At 62.8% G+C, this 14,586-nt stretch overlaps 2 protein-coding genes across 3 annotated transcripts; one reads left to right on the top strand and one right to left on the bottom strand.

Annotated features, from left to right (window-relative positions):
* Window positions 1-1,935: 1,935 nt before the first annotated feature.
* On the bottom strand, window positions 1,936-2,955 carry LOC137462855 (skin secretory protein xP2-like). Its single transcript, XM_068173657.1, has one exon. It carries the CDS (start codon window positions 2,953-2,955, stop codon window positions 1,936-1,938), a length of 1,020 nt encoding a protein of 339 aa, XP_068029758.1.
* ETNK2 (ethanolamine kinase 2) lies at window positions 2,924-13,124 on the top strand. 2 transcript variants are annotated; one of them, XM_068173162.1, is made up of 8 exons: window positions 2,925-3,166; window positions 7,054-7,313; window positions 7,967-8,104; window positions 9,505-9,647; window positions 9,739-9,822; window positions 11,199-11,368; window positions 11,978-12,051; window positions 12,680-13,124. In XM_068173162.1, the coding sequence occupies exons 1-8, from the start codon at window positions 2,954-2,956 to the stop codon at window positions 12,750-12,752; spliced, it is 1,155 nt and encodes a 384-aa protein (XP_068029263.1). In that variant the 5' UTR covers window positions 2,925-2,953; the 3' UTR covers window positions 12,753-13,124. The 2 variants fall into 2 exon arrangements, 1 of the variants encoding a protein (XP_068029263.1); XR_010993734.1 differs by lacking the exon at window positions 12,680-13,124 and having other exon boundaries at window positions 2,924-3,166; window positions 7,967-8,090.
* Window positions 13,125-14,586: the final 1,462 nt, after the last annotated feature.

Here is a 14,586-nt window from a genome sequence, read left to right as displayed (position 1 = left end):
TGGCCTCCAGTTTGACCAGTTCAGGTGGCCGGGAGTGGGAAAGCTGCTCCTGGGGCAGGGCCTGGAGCAAATCAGGATCTCACCATGGAGGAGCAGCTGCTGGCAGGAGCTCCTCACCCTCAGAGCTGCAGAGTTGAGGAACTCCCAGAGCTGAGGAACCCCAGAGCTGACAATTCCAGTGCTGAGGAACTCCCAGAGCTGAGGAACCCCAGAGCTGAAAATTCCAGTGCTGAGGAGTTCCCAGAGCAGAAGAACCCCAGAGCTGACAATTCCCAGAGCTGAGGAACCCCAGAGCTGACAATTCCCAGAGCTGAGGAACCCCAGAGCTGACAATTCCAGTGCTGAGGAACTCCCAGAGCTGACAATTCCAGTGCTGAGGAATTCCCAGAGCTGAGGAACTCCCAGAGCTGACAATTCCAGTGCTGAGGAGTTCCCAGAGCTGAGGAACTCCAGAGCTGACAATTCCAGTGCTGACAAATTCCCGGAGCTGCCAAATTCCCTCTCAACTGCAGAGATATTTGGGAAAGGGAGCCAGTGGCTGCTGTGTGACCCTTCCAGCACCTCCCCCTAAGCTTCCAGCCCTCCCAGCCCGGATCCTCATCCCTGCCCTGCTCCCAACCCGGATCCTCATCCCGGCCCTGCCCCACGGCAGCCCCAGAGCAGAGGATGTGCCTGGGGCGGATGTTTGTCCCTCCTGGGAGCTTCTCTGCAGCCGTGGAACGTTTCAACCTCTTCGTGCTGGGATGCACAACCCCGGGGGCTCCGGGGAGGGGAAAATTCCGGCTCCTGTGGGTGGGATGTGGTTTTTTTCTGTCACCTCCAACGCCGGGGTGGTGGCAGAGGCTCTTTGGGGCCGGGGGTGGAGGGAAGGGACGAATATCTGCTCTCATCCAGCGTTTCCTGAGCCGCTCAGCAGCACGGGAAAGCCCGGGAGGGGGGAAGCAGCGGCAGGGAGGGATGGGACCATCAGAAAAGAGGGAATCTGCTCAGGTCAGGGCACCCACAACCTTCTGGACGTGCAGAGATGCTTGGCGAGAGTCTCCCCTTCCTACAGGAGGGAAATCCCACTTGGAAATACCCAAACCTCCTCCGCCCTGTTCTCCACAGCCATGGCCAAGTCTGGAGAAGACTCGAGTGGGTGCAAAAGGAGCCTTCAGCCCCCGCCGCGGCTTCTGCCATATCCCTCAGCTGGAAGAGGCCCAGCCTGGCCTAAACCGGGATGGTTTTGGTGGAGCCGGTTCTGTTCCAGCTCGTTTCAAGCAGCGGGAGTTAAAACCCGCCCGAGCCGCTGGCGGTGCCGCTGCCGGGCCCCTTAAGCCGGGCTATTAACACCTCTAATCGCCTGCTCCGGGGGCAATTTCCCGCTGGACGCGGCGGCCCTGCCCGCGGGGCTCCGCTAGCCCGGATTAGATCGTTCCGGCCGAGCAATTAGGCCACGCTCAGCCCGGCAAAGCGCGGCAGCAATTATGCCCATCCTATTAACACTGCAGGGGCTGGCGCTATTTTTAGAAACACGGGAAACTGCCCGGCAGGGTTTTTGTCCCCCTGCTCCGTTTCCTTAAATGATTTTTCCCCAGGTCTCCACGGTCCGTCGGGCTGATTGGAGGCCCGGCCAGCTGGGAGCTTTGGAGGGGGCACTCTCCGCTGCCGGCCATGTGACGCTGTTATTTCCTCTGATAATGAAGCCGCGTCCGGGGGCTCGGCCAGCGGGAAAAACCTGCTCTGTCTTCACCCCCAAAACCTCTTCCCAGCCCAGCTGTGAATCCCTACGGAAGTCAGTGCGCGGAGGGTGCGATGGGAGAGGTTATCCCGAGGGGATCCGTCCCGCCTGGAGCTCTGGGGGCTGGAGCGCATCCCGTGCGTGGCTCCACATCCTTTGTAACCCCAAAGGAGGGAGTGGGGGCTGCGCGGAGCCCCCCGGGATGGCGGAGGGGTTCAGCTGGTGGATGGGTGGGCACTGGGGTGCAGGGTGTGGCGGGGGCGGTGCCGGTCCCGGTGCGGATCCTTTGGGGTTCCAGGAAAGGATGGGGAAGGTACCCGGGCAGGAGGCACCGGCGGCGTGTGCGGATGGGGGATCTCGGTGCGGGGCGGCTGCCGGGGGGGCTGAGAGGCTGCGGGAATGGGTGGGGGAGGCAGCAACAGCAGCTGCGGCAGAGCGGGGTCTCGGTCCTGGTTCCGGTGCCGGCCGGGCGGGGCTCCGCTGCCGTGGCTGGGATGCCCCATCCCGGTGCGGATCCACTGCCCAGGATGCGGTCCCGGTGCGGATGGGATGCTGGTCGGTTGATACCGCTGCGGGCGAAGCGTGGATCCGCACCCAGGTCCCGGTGCGGGTCCGCTGAGACCGGTGCGGATCGGGTGCGGGTGCGGCACCCGGCTCTCGGTGTGCGGGGGGTGCGGGTCCCGCCCTGCCAGCGATGCCGGTGCCGGTAGGATGCGTGTCCCTGCCAGCAGTGCCGGTGCCGGTAGGATATGGACCCGCTGCCCGGGATGCCGATGCCAGTAGGATACGGGTCCCCTGTCCCCGGTGTCGGTAGGATGCGGGTCCCCTGCCCCCGGTGTCGGTAGGATGCGGGTCCCCTGCCCCCGGTGTCGGTGCCGGTAGGATGCGGGTCCCCTGCCCCCGGTGCCGGTAGGATGCGGGTCCCTGCCCCCGGTGTCGGTGCCGGTAGGATGCGGGTCCCCTGCCCCCGGTGCCGGTAGGATGCGGGTCCCTGCCCCCGGTGTCGGTGCCGGTAGGATGCGGGTCCCCTGCCCCCGGTGCCGGTAGGATGCGGGTCCCCTGCCCCCGGTGTCGGTGCCCGTAGGATGCGGGTCCCCTGCCCCCGGTGTCGGTGCCGGTGCGGGCGCTGCCGCCGCTGCCGGGGAGGCGGGCGGGAGGCGGGCCGGTGACTCATGGCTTCCCAACGGCGGCGGCTCCTCCCCGCGGCCGCCGGCCCCGCGCAGCCCCCGGCACATGGGCCGCGGCTCCGGCAGCGCGGAGCTGGCCATGGCCGCAGCGCCCGCCCGCTGCCCCGACTGCCCGGGGCCGGAGCGGGGGGGCGGCGGCGGGACCCCCGCCGTGCCACACCTCGGCATTGCGGTGGACGAGGGCGACGTGCTGCCCGGGGCGCTGCGGATCGTGCGGCGGCTGAGACCCGCCTGGGAGCCGGCCACGGTGAAGACCAAGGTACGGGGGAGAGCCTGCGCCGGCACCCCGCGAACCGGCGGCCGCTCTCCCGCGGGGATCGCCCGGTGGGGCTGCGGAGCCCGGCTGGGTGCGGTTATGGGGTTCTAGGGTCTGTCTGAGGCGGCTGCGGTGCGAGCCCCGGCGGGGTGTGGGGTCAGCTCAAGGTGGGCTGAGGGGCTCAACCTTTTGGGATTATGGGGTCCGTCCTAGGGAGGTTGTGGGGCTCAGCCTGGGGGCTATAGGGTCCGTCCTGGGGGGACTGTGGGGTTTAATCCGGGGGCTCCCGGCTCTGTTCGAAGGGGGATGTGGGGCTCACTCTGGGGGGGGGGGGTGTGGGGTTCACCATGGGGGGCTGTAGGACCTGCCCCAGAGGATGTGACACCCCGTACCCCCACCCGTGGGTCTCCCCTCCGCGCCCAGAGCACAACCAGGGGTTCATCAGCTGTGCAAAGGCGTGACACCCCCCCACCCCCCGAGGTTTAGGGACCCCTGGGGTGGTCACCGAGCGGGTACAAACGTGTCCCCAGGCTGGCTGCCGAGGCGTGGGGGTGCCCGCAGGAGCGGCCGCTCCCGGGAGCCGCTCTTGTTTGGGATATTTGTTGGCTCCCACACTTCCCAGGCTGCGTGGGCTGAGCCCCAGTTCAGGTGGGAGCCGGACACCAGTCCCGGGCTCCTGGCACGGGACAGGGCTCGGCTGTGCGGGGCTGCCGGGGCTTTGCTGGGAGAGCTGCGCTGGCGTGGGAATCGCTCTGGCCAGGGCTGGGGTGACACAGGCTGGTGGCGCCGGTGCCCTCTGCTGTGCCCTGGCGCTGGGCACCGGAGCGTGGAGGGGCTGGGACTGCGTGCCTTTAAATGTCTGCACGTGAGCGAGTGTCCCCTCCGAAGGCACACGCTTCCCGTCATTAAAAATGTATTAATAGCCAAGTGTAATTAAATACAAGAAGCTGCAGGAAAAGCCATCTGAAAGGGCAGATGGCAGCGGGCAGGAAGCTGGGAGTTGGAGTTTGCAGGGGCAGGAAATGTCTCGCTCTGCTCGCAGAGCTCGGTGGTTGTGGAGGGACCCCGGCTCTGCGGTATCCAGGCTCCGCAGGGGTCAGTGTTCCACAGCAGCTCGGGTGTGCGGGCGTGTGTTTTTAATTTAAAATTGGGGGAAAAAAAAGAGGAAAAAAAACCCGCTCAGGAGTTGAGGGGAAACCCTCCCGTTGCATTTCCCTCGGCTGCTTTCCCTCCTCCCGCGTTTCCCCTCGCAGGAACCGGTCGGGATGGGATGGAGCGGGACAGGGGCCTCAGCTGGTTCCCATTAGCGATCCCATTCCCTCGCCCGGTGCCCTGGAGCGCTGCCCCGTTCCCAGCACCTCGCAGGGGCTGTACCAGGCTGTGCCAGCGGCTCGGGAAAATCTCCTGGAGCTCAGGAACAAGAAGGATCTGGGAGCTCGGGCTGCCCTGCCGTGCGCTCCCGGTTGTGCCCGCTTCCCAGGGCTCCTGCTCCTCATCCCCGAGGAATGTCCTTGCATCTGAGTCAGCCCCCCACCTTCCCAGGGAAGCACTTTCCATCCATCCATCCATCCATCCATCCATCCATCCATCCATCCATCCATCCATCCATCCCAACAGCGGCAGCATCGCGGAGCCGAAGCTGTGCGAGGTTGCCATGCAGGGTTGGATGTTTTTAGCCCAGAACTGGCAACAAGTTGCCCTGCTGGTGGGCTGGGGTGCTGAGGCAGCCAGCACGGTGGTGTTCTGGGAATGCTCAGGGATTCTCCCGGCAGGTGAAGCACCTGGAGCTGGGTTTTGCTGCTGTACCCCAGCGCTTTGGCACAGGTCTCGCTTTGCATTTAACCCCTGCAAAATTCACTGAGTGCTACTCCTGCCCTCTGTCCCTGCTGTCACTGGCTGCAGGAGGGAAGGATTTGGGGTGGCAGCAGGGTGGCTGCAGCCTGGATCCACAGGGAACAGCGCCGGGCATCCCCCAAGCAGTCACCCCCAAACCCAGCGAGTCCCTGCAGGTCACCAAGGAGCCACGTGTGCGTCTCCAGAGTCGGCGGCCTGGAATTCCGGGGGGATAAGGCTCAGTAATCCCATTAAACCTGCTGGGAAGGGCTGCCCGGGCTGTGGGGCAGCAAAGCAAAGCAGCACACAAGGCTCTCACTCGATGTGGAGCTGCTCACCTGCGGCTGACCCGCGTGTGGTTCATGGTGACACCTGCATGGACAGCGTGCGACACCTCTGCTGCCTGAAGTTCCAGCCTCTGGGGCCTGGCAGGACATGAGGAGGAAAGAGCTGAGCCCCGTGGTGAAACCCAGATTGTCAGCTCGGGGAGAAGCAGCTTGAGAAGGTTTGGCTGCCACTGAGGGGCAGCACCCCTGAGGATGGGGCAGCGGCTTCGCCCTGCTCGCCCCAAATCCAGCTGTGGAATGGGGGTGTCAACCCTGTCTGGCTTGGAGGGTCTCATTCCAGAGCCTGGAGTCTCCCTCGGGGAGCCCTATATATAGGAACCCTATAGGGGAGCGTGGGTTGCTGAGTGGGATGTCTAAAATTATCCATCCCATCCCTGAGCGCCACGGCTGCCGGAGCAGGAGCCCTCTCCCCCCTCCTGCTCCGGCTCCCCGATCCCACAGGGGTTGAAGGAATCGTTCCCATGGGGAGCCACAGCACCCCAGAGTGCCCACTTTGGAGCTGGCACTCTGGGGGACAATGGGACAGGGATTTCTTGTGGGGTGACAGAGCCCTAAATCTGCTCAGTGCTCTGGAAGTGCCCAAAATCCCGGTGGGATGAGGGAATCATTTCCAGGGGAGCCACGGAGTGCCCAGCTTGGAGCTGGACATCCCACGGTGTGGGGAGCAATGGGGCAGGGAATTCCTGTGGGGTGACAAAGCCCTAAAACCCCTCAGTGCCCTGGAAGTGCCCAAAATCCTGTTGGGATTAAGGAATCCTGCCCAGCGAAAGCAGCAGCACCCCGAGGCTGGCACAGGGACAATGGGGGTGATTTCCCATGGGGTGACAGAGCCCCAAACCCCCTCAGTGCCCTGGAAGTGCCCAAAATCCTGTTGGGATTAAGGAATCCTGCCCAAGGGGAGCCTCAGCACCCCGGGGCTGGCACGGGGACAATGGGACAGAGGTTTCTTGTGGGGTCCCAAACCCCCTCGGGTGCCCCGGAGGTGCCCAAATCCCGGCGGGATGGGGCGAGGAGCCCGGCAGCAGCCCCGGCATGTGCGCGGGCAGGCGGCCAAGGCGGAGCGCCGGGAGAACAAAACTCCCTTTCCATCTGCGAGGAGCCGTCAGAGCGGTGACACTGCGATGTCCCCAGCAGCGACGTCCCCGCCTATCAGCGCCCCGGCCCGCGGGGAGGGTCGGAGGAGGGGATGGGGGGTGGTGTTTGCTCCGGCCTTGTTTTCAGCCTCATTGGGTGGATTATTTATTTATTATTATTTTGAGTTGCGTGCCAATTTACGCTGGTGGTTTTTTATTTTTTTCCCCCCCTGGCGAGACGTTCCCGGGGCTGCTCCTGTGCCAAGCGTGCTGGTGGCACATCTGGCTTGAGCTGTTCCTGAGCTATCCCTGAGCTGTTCCAGGTGAAATTAGCAGGATTTCCACCCAAACCACCACCTCCGCCTGCAGAGGCGTTCCTGAGCTGTTCCTGAGCCCTCAGGTGAAAAATAACAAGATTTTCACCCAAACCACCCCTTCTGCCTGCAGAGCCGTGAGCCTCATCCTTCCAAACCCGTCTCACTCCCCCAGGAGCCTTCCTGGCTGTGCTGCCTCGCTCTTTTTCCTCATTTTTGCCGTTTCCATGAGTTTTTTTTTCCGACGGTGGGACGAGCGCAGGGGGTCCCCCTATTCCCAGCCTTACCCAGGTGTCACCCCCGCCGTGTTTGTCCCCACGCAGCTCTTCACTGATGGCATCACCAACAAGCTGGTGGCCTGCTACACGGACGAGGGCATGGCGGACGCGCTGCTGGTGCGGGTGTACGGCAGGAAAACCGAGCTGCTGGTGGACAGGGAGACGGAGCTGAGGAATTTCCAGGTGCTCCGGGCCCACGGCTGCGCCCCCGACCTCTACTGCGCCTTCCAGAACGGGCTCTGCTACCAATTCCTGCCGGGAATCGCGCTGGGACCCGACCACGTGAGGGATCCCCACGTCTTCAGGTGTGCAGGACCCTCTGTGTCCACCCCTAGGGGAATCTGGGGGTTTTCCAGGGAAAAGCAGCTTGAGAAAATCCCCAGTTTTCTGGGGTTTTTTTTCTGTGTTTCCAGCTCTCTCCTGATTGCCATGGGTGGGGGTCATTGGTGTGCCCAGTCCTGGGATAAATGGGGGTCAGGGGATAAACGGGTAAAATTGCAGGCAGAGTTGTCAAAATTACCAAATTTCTAATTTTTATCAGGTCTTGGTGAAGAGAGGTTTCCTGGGAAGCTGGAATTAAGGTTTCCTGGGAAGCTGGAATTAAATTTTTCTGGGAAGCTGGAATTAAGGTTTTCCGGGAAGGTGGAATTAAGGTTTCCTGGGAAGCTGGAATTAAGGTTTCCTGGGAAGCTGGAATTAAATTTTTCTGGGAAGCTGGAATTCCTTGGGAAGCAGAGCTTAGGGCTGAATTTGCCCTGAAAATGGGCATTCTGAAATGCTTCAGAGGCTGATCCCTGACATGGAATGTGGGCTCACCTGTGCTAACCCTGTGTTTTAAGCAGGATTTTCAGGGAATCCCCCTGAAGACACCCCCGAACTCTTTTGGGGATTTTGAAGTGGGGGGTGGATTTTGAGGATTTGGGATCACCCCTCACCCCTCTCCTGTGCTCCATGCCAGGCTGGTGGCCCGGGAGATGGCCCGAGTCCACGCCATCCACGCCAACGGGAGCCTCCCCAGGCCCATCCTGTGGCAGAAGCTGCACAAATACCTCAGCCTGGTGAAGACGGAGCTCAGCCCAAAGGTATCCAACCCCAGGTAAAGGCAGAGGGATCCCACAGAGCCAGGCTCTGCCTCGGGCACCCCCTGCCCACCCAGCTCTGGGGCCAAGGTTCCCAGGTAAAGCCTCTGCAGGGATCTGGGGTTGGCTTTGGGGCTGGATCCCTCTCAGAGCCCCTGGAGCAGCTCCAGCCCCTTCCTGCTGCCAGTTTGGGGAGGATTTCAGCTTTTTTTGGAGCTTTGGGATGTGTCTGTGCAGCATCCAGCTGGAGCCACAGCCTCCCACTGCTGGAACAATCTTCCTCCTCCTCCTCCTCCCGGGAATTTAAGCCTAGAATAAGCCCGAGCTCAAGCCCTGCCGAGCTGACGATGAAGTCTAGAAATTAAACCACTCAATTCCCACTTCCAGCCAGCCCATCCCGCTTCTTGGGGCGGCTGGTTTGGCACGGCAGGTGAGCTTTGGGGCGTCTGGGAAGGACTGGGGCAGCCCCAGGAGGCGCAGGAGGTGAACGACCCCCGGGCAGGGCAATGATTAACCCGTGGCAGGAGCCAGCCGGGCTTTTCTCAGCGCCCGTCGGGCCACGGGCAGACTTTACCCACCCTGCGCCTTCAGCGCGGCCAATTGGGCAATCATTAACGAGCTCTCTTCTTGGAAGCCGCGCTCCTGAGGTTACCGCGAGGCTGCCAGAGTCCAAAACATCCCCGCGCCCCGGGGGCTTTCGCCGGGCGCTCGGGGAGCGAGCGCTGGGTGGATTTGGAGGGTGGGCGTGGGGGTTTTGGGGACAAGGGACGCGCTGGGGCTGAGGCGTGGTGTCTGCCTGGGTACCAAACCTGGTTCCCTCCCCAAAAAACAGCCTCGTTAGCCCTGCTTTGTGTCATTAATGGGGTCGTTTGTAAGGCAAGAGGGGAAATTCTGCCCCTGAGCCCCAGGGGAAACGCTGGAAGCCGGGGAAACGCTGGAAATTGGGGAAATTCTGCCCCTGAACCCCCAGAGAAACTCTGGAAGTCAGGAGAACTCAGTTCTGCCCCTGAGTCCCAGGGAAACGCTGGAAGTTGGGGAAATTCTGCCCCTGAGCTCCCAGGGAAGCGATGGAAGTCAGGAAAGCACAACTCTTCTCCTGTGGCTCCAGGGAAGCACTGGAAGCTGGGTAAATTCTGGAATTTGGGGAAATTCTGCCCCTGAGCTCCCAGGGAAGGGCTGGAAATTGGGGAAACCCTGGAAGCCAGGGGAATTCTGTCCCTGAGCCCCAAGGGAAGCGCTGGAAGTCGGGGAAATTCTGCCCCTGAGCCCCAAGGCAGCACCAGAAGCCGGGGAAATGCCAGCCCCGAGCCCCCAGGGAAGCACTAGAAGCCGGGGAAACGCCATCCCCGCGCCCCAGGGAGGCTCCCCGAGAGCAGCAGCGATGCCACCCTGTCCCTTTTGTCCCCCCCCCGGCCAGCCTGCCGCAGGACGTGCCCAGCCCCGAGGCGCTGGAGCAGGAGCTGGCCTGGATGAAGGAGACGCTGTCGCAGCTGGGGTCCCCCGTGGTGCTGTGCCACAACGACCTCCTGTGCAAGAACATCATCTACGACAGGACACGAGGTCTGTGCGCCCGGGGGTGCCCCTCGGCCATCCCCAGGGGGGGTGTCACCTCTGTCCCCACCCCTGAGAGCCGCCGGTTTTGTCCCCGCAGAGCGCGTGCGCTTCATCGACTACGAGTACACGGGGTACAACTACCAGGCCTTCGACATCGGGAACCACTTCAACGAGTTCGCAGGTTGGGATCGGCTGGGCTCGCCCAAAGGTGCCCCCGTCCCCGCCTGGGGTGTCCCCGTCCCTGGGCTGGAGGAGGGAGTTCTCCCCAGTCCCACACTGGAAAATGGGGTGTTCCTATTACTGGGGTGGAGGAAGGAGTTTTATCCCCAGTCCCATACTGGGAAAAGGGGTTTCCCTATTACTGGGATGGAAAAGGGAGTTTTATCCTCAGTCCCATGGTGGGAAATGGGGTGTTCCTGTTACCTGGAGGGAGTTCTCCGCAGTCCCACACTGGAAAATGGGGTGTTCCTATTACTGGGGTGGAGGAAGGAGTTTTATCCCCAGTCCCATGGTGGGAAATGGGGTGTTCCTATTACTGGGATGGAGGAGGGAGTTCTATTCCCAGTCCCATGGTGGGAAATGGGGTGTTCCTGTTACCTGGAGGGAGTTCTCCCCAGTCCCACACTGGAAAATGGGGTGTTCCTATTACTGGGGTGGAGGAAGGAGTTTTATCCCCAGTCCCACACTGGGAAATGGGGTTTCCCTATTACTGGGATGGAAAAGGGAGTTTTATCCCCAGTCCCATGGTGGGAAATGGGGTGTTCCTATTAATGGGGTGAAGGAGGGAGTTATTCCCAGTCCCATACAGAGAAATGGGGTGTTCCAATTACTGGGGTGGAGGAGAGAGTTGTCCCCAGTGCCATATTGGGAAATGGGGTGTTCCTATTACTGGGATGGAGGAGGGAGTTCTATTCCCAGTCCCATAGTGGGAAATGGGGTGTTCCTGTTACCTGGAGGGAGTTCTCCCCAGTCCCATACTGGAAAGTGGGGTGTTCCTATTACTGGGGTGGAGGAGGGAGTTATGCCCACTCCCATACTGGGAAATGGGGTTTCCCTATCACTGGGATGGAAAAGGGAGTTGTATTTCCAGTCCCATACTGGGAAATGGGGCGTTCCTGTTACTGGGGTGGAGGAGGGAGTTATTCCCAGTGCCATACTGGGAAATGGGGTGTTCCTATTATTGGGGTGGAGGAGGGAGTTATCCCCAGTCCCAGTGTGGGAAATGGGGCTGTCCTGGGGTCTGCTGATCCCTGAGGATGGAGAAGGGAGTTGAATCCCCACTCCCATGATGGGAAATGGGGTCTCCCCATCCCTGGGGATGGAGGAGGGAGCCGCACCCCAAATCCTACAGCGGGCAATGGGGCTGCCCATGGTCAGAGCAGGGTCTCTGCTGCTCTTGGGCACCCGGATGCCCCTGGGTGCCATCCCTGGCTCCTCACCCCGAGGCTGGCTGGGAGCCAGCAGCTGATCCAGGGTTTGTGCCTGGCTGGGGTTGTGCTCTCCTCGCTTTGCCCTGGAGAACCCAACCCCTCCCTGTCCCACCCCGTGTCCCCCCAGGTGTGAAGGAGGTGGATTATGGCCTCTACCCCAGCAAGGAGACGCAGCTGCAGTGGCTGCACTCCTACCTGCAGGCCTACAAGGAGCTCACCCAGGGCCACCCAGGTGACAGCCAGGTGTCCCAGGAGGAGCTGGAGACGCTCTACGTGCAAGTGAACAAGTTCTCCTTGGTGAGTGGAGGAGGAGGAGGAGGAGGAGGAGGAAGGAGCCGGCCTCGCTCCAGGGCTGGAAACACAACCCAGGGGCATGCGGGAGTTTTCCTCTGCTCTCGGGCTCCCAGCTGAGCTGGCCAGCACAGGGCTGCAGGTGCCAGCCTGGGGGCTCGGGGACATCGGGGACAGGCTGTGCCACGGGGCCTGGCAGCGCCTCAGGGGCGCCGAGCCCCGGGCAAGGTCACGGGGGTGTGTTGGGGACAGCTGTGTCCGACAGGGCGGCCTTGGGCAGCCCTTCAGAGGGGTCAGGCATGGCCGGAGTGAGGAAATCCTCTTTGCTGGCTGCCAGGGGCGGCCCCAGCCGATCTTCTGGAGATTTCAGGTGAAAGATTCTCTGTTTTCCTGGCTGGAGCTGCCGGGAGGGCAGCACAGGAGGTGGCACCCCCTGTTCAGTATCCCCCCTAATGCCATCCCTCGCTCCAGCCGGGAGCAGCCTCAGGAGGGCACAAAAATCCCGCTGTGGGCCAGCCGCGGTGCGTGTCCTGCCCTTGTCACAGCCCTGGGAGCTGGGGCACGGGGGTTTCTGTCCCCGTGGCCGTTCCCTGATCCTCGTTCTGCCCCTTGCAGGCCTCCCATTTCCTCTGGGCTTGCTGGGGCCTGATCCAGGATAAATATTCCACCATAGACTTTAATTTCTTACGGTGAGTCCATGTGGGCTGCTCCAGCGGGAAATGAGCGCAGCGGGAGGATCCTGGGGAGGATCCTGGCAGTCCCTGGGGAGGATCCTGGGGAGGATCCTGGCAGTCTCTGGGGAGGATCCCGGGGAGGATCCTGGGGAGGATCCCGGGGAGGATCCTGGCAGTCCCTGGGGAGGATCCTGGAGAGGATCCTGGGGAGGATCCCAGGGAGGATCCCAGGGAGGATCCCAGCTGTCTCTGGGGAGGATCCTGGCGGTCCCTGGGGGGGATCCCGGGGAAGATCCTGGCAATCCCTGGGGAGGATCCCAGCTGTCTCTGGGGAGGATCCCAGGGAAGGTCCCAGTAATTCCTGAGGAGGATCCCAGGGAAGATCCTGGCAGTCCCTGAGGAGGATCCCAGGGAGGATCCCGGTGGTCCCTGGGGAGGATCCCAGGGAAGATCCTGGCAGTCCCTGAGGAGGATCCCAGGGAGGATCCCGGTGGTCCCTGGGGAGGATCCCAGGGAAGATCCTGGCAGTCCCTGAGAAGGATCCCAGAGAGGATCCCGGTGATCCCCGGGGAGGATCCCGGCAGTCCCTGGGCACACGAGCGGCTCAGAGCTGTCCCTTCTCTCTCTCTCTCTCTCTCTGCAGATATGCAAAGTTAAGGTTTAAACAATACTTCAAGATGAAGCCGGTGGTCACAGCCCTGCAGGTCCCCAAGTAGGGGCCACCCCGAGCTCTTCTGTCCTGGCCGCGTCCTCGCGCCCCCCTGGCCCCTTGCCCAGTCCTGCCAGTGCCAAGGGGGACAAGAGGAGCTCTGCCCCGGCCACCACCGCTCCCAGGAGAGCCTGGCCACCCCCAAGACTGGACCATGAGATGCTGGAGAGGACCAGAGCCCCGGCGAGGCCCCGGCCCACGCCGGGAAGCCTCACCACCGCCTTAAGGCCGAGCCCCGCTCGGCCCCGGTGCCCGGCAGGTCCGTGCCCCGCTGGCACTGCTGCTGCTGCCGGGCCTGGCACCGCCCCCTCCCCACCCTGCGCTGTCCCCGAGGGGGACACGGGGTCGCCCTGGCTGCTCAGAGCCACCAGAGCTGCCCGGTCACTTTGGCTGTCCCACTGTCCCCTCCTGCCCTGCTGGGTGCCACCGGGGTGCCACCCCCAAAGCAGCGCCGTCCCTGCTGGCCCCAGGCACGGGATCCTTGTCCCTGAGGGGTGGCAGCTGCGGGCAAAGGGGCAGGGCCAGCCGTGAGCCCCTGGCACCAGTGGGGTGCTGCTGGTGGGCACGGGGTGCCCGCCCCCTCCGTGCTGTGCCCAGCTCTGCGTGTCCCCACAGCTGCCCCGGCCTGTCCCCACTGTCCCCTTGGCTTGGTGGCTTTCCCCGGAGCAGCTCCCCGGCTCTGCCCCCCGGGGTGTCTGTCCTGCCTGTCCCCACCCCTGTCCTCCTCCCTTGGCAGTGTCCCCACCCCTGGCAGGAGGTGGCACGGAGCTGCCCTGCTCCAGGACCGGGCACAGCGTCACCCCCAGCCCCCTGCCCTGCTGAGCCCCTCCAGTCCTCACAGCAGCTGTGCAGCAATCAGGACACGGTGACTGTCCCTCCTCTGGGTACAGGGACCTTCCTCAGAGCCCCGTGGGACACGGTGACTGTCCCTTCTCTAGGCACAGGGACCTCCTGTGCCACCCAGGCTGTGGGGACACGGTGACTGTCCCTCCTCTGGGTACAGGGACCTTCCCCAGAGCCCCGTGGGACACGGTGACTGTCCCTTCTCTAGGCACAGGGACCTCCTGTGCCACCCAGGCTGTGGGGACACGGTGACTGTCCCTCCTGTGGGCTCAGAGCCCCGTGTCCCCCCCTGGGCTGTGGGGACAAGGTGACTGTCCCTTCTCTGGGCACAGGGACCTCCCCCCGGCGGAGCCAGGGCTGCTGGCACACCCGTGTTTGTTTTGTGGGAAATAAAAGCTGCTGGTAGCTGGAATTTGGGGCTGGTGGCTCTGGGGGGGCTGGTGCCAGAGCAGGGGCAGCACCCCCGGGCTCTGGGGGTGCTCCTGTCCCTTCTGTACCCCGAGATGTCCCCATCCCACCCTCGCCCCCACCCTGGTGAAGCCCAGGCCCCGCTCTCTGCTCCGAAAAAGTCACTTTTATTGTGCCAAGGGCCAGGGGGAGGAACGACTGTAAACAGGGATGTGAAATATACAGGTTAAGTTACTCGTGGTCTTATTAACAAAATAAAGCTCTATCTATATTTACAATCTTTAAAAAACACAACAACAACAACAACAACAAAAAAGGAAAAAGAAATGGAAGAGAGACAGGAAAAGCTGCAGCTGTGGGGAGGGGACACATCTGCTTGCAGTCCCTCTGCAGCACAGCCTGGCCCAGCCCTGAAGATGAGACCCCTGTCCTTCCCTGGGACCCCTTTCCATCCCCGGGGACCCCTGTCCTTCCCTGGGACCCCTTTCCATCCCCGGGGACCCCTGTCCCTAATGGGGGACCTCTGTCCTTCCCCAGGGCTCCCTGTCCATCCCCAGAGTCCCCTGACCTTCCCCAGGGGACCCTTGTCC

The sequence above is a fragment of the Anomalospiza imberbis genome, chromosome 26 (genome assembly GCF_031753505.1).
Source record: "Anomalospiza imberbis isolate Cuckoo-Finch-1a 21T00152 chromosome 26, ASM3175350v1, whole genome shotgun sequence".
In the NCBI taxonomy this organism is placed as follows: domain Eukaryota; kingdom Metazoa; phylum Chordata; class Aves; order Passeriformes; family Viduidae; genus Anomalospiza; species Anomalospiza imberbis.
This window is presented reverse-complemented; position numbering and strand designations above follow the sequence as displayed.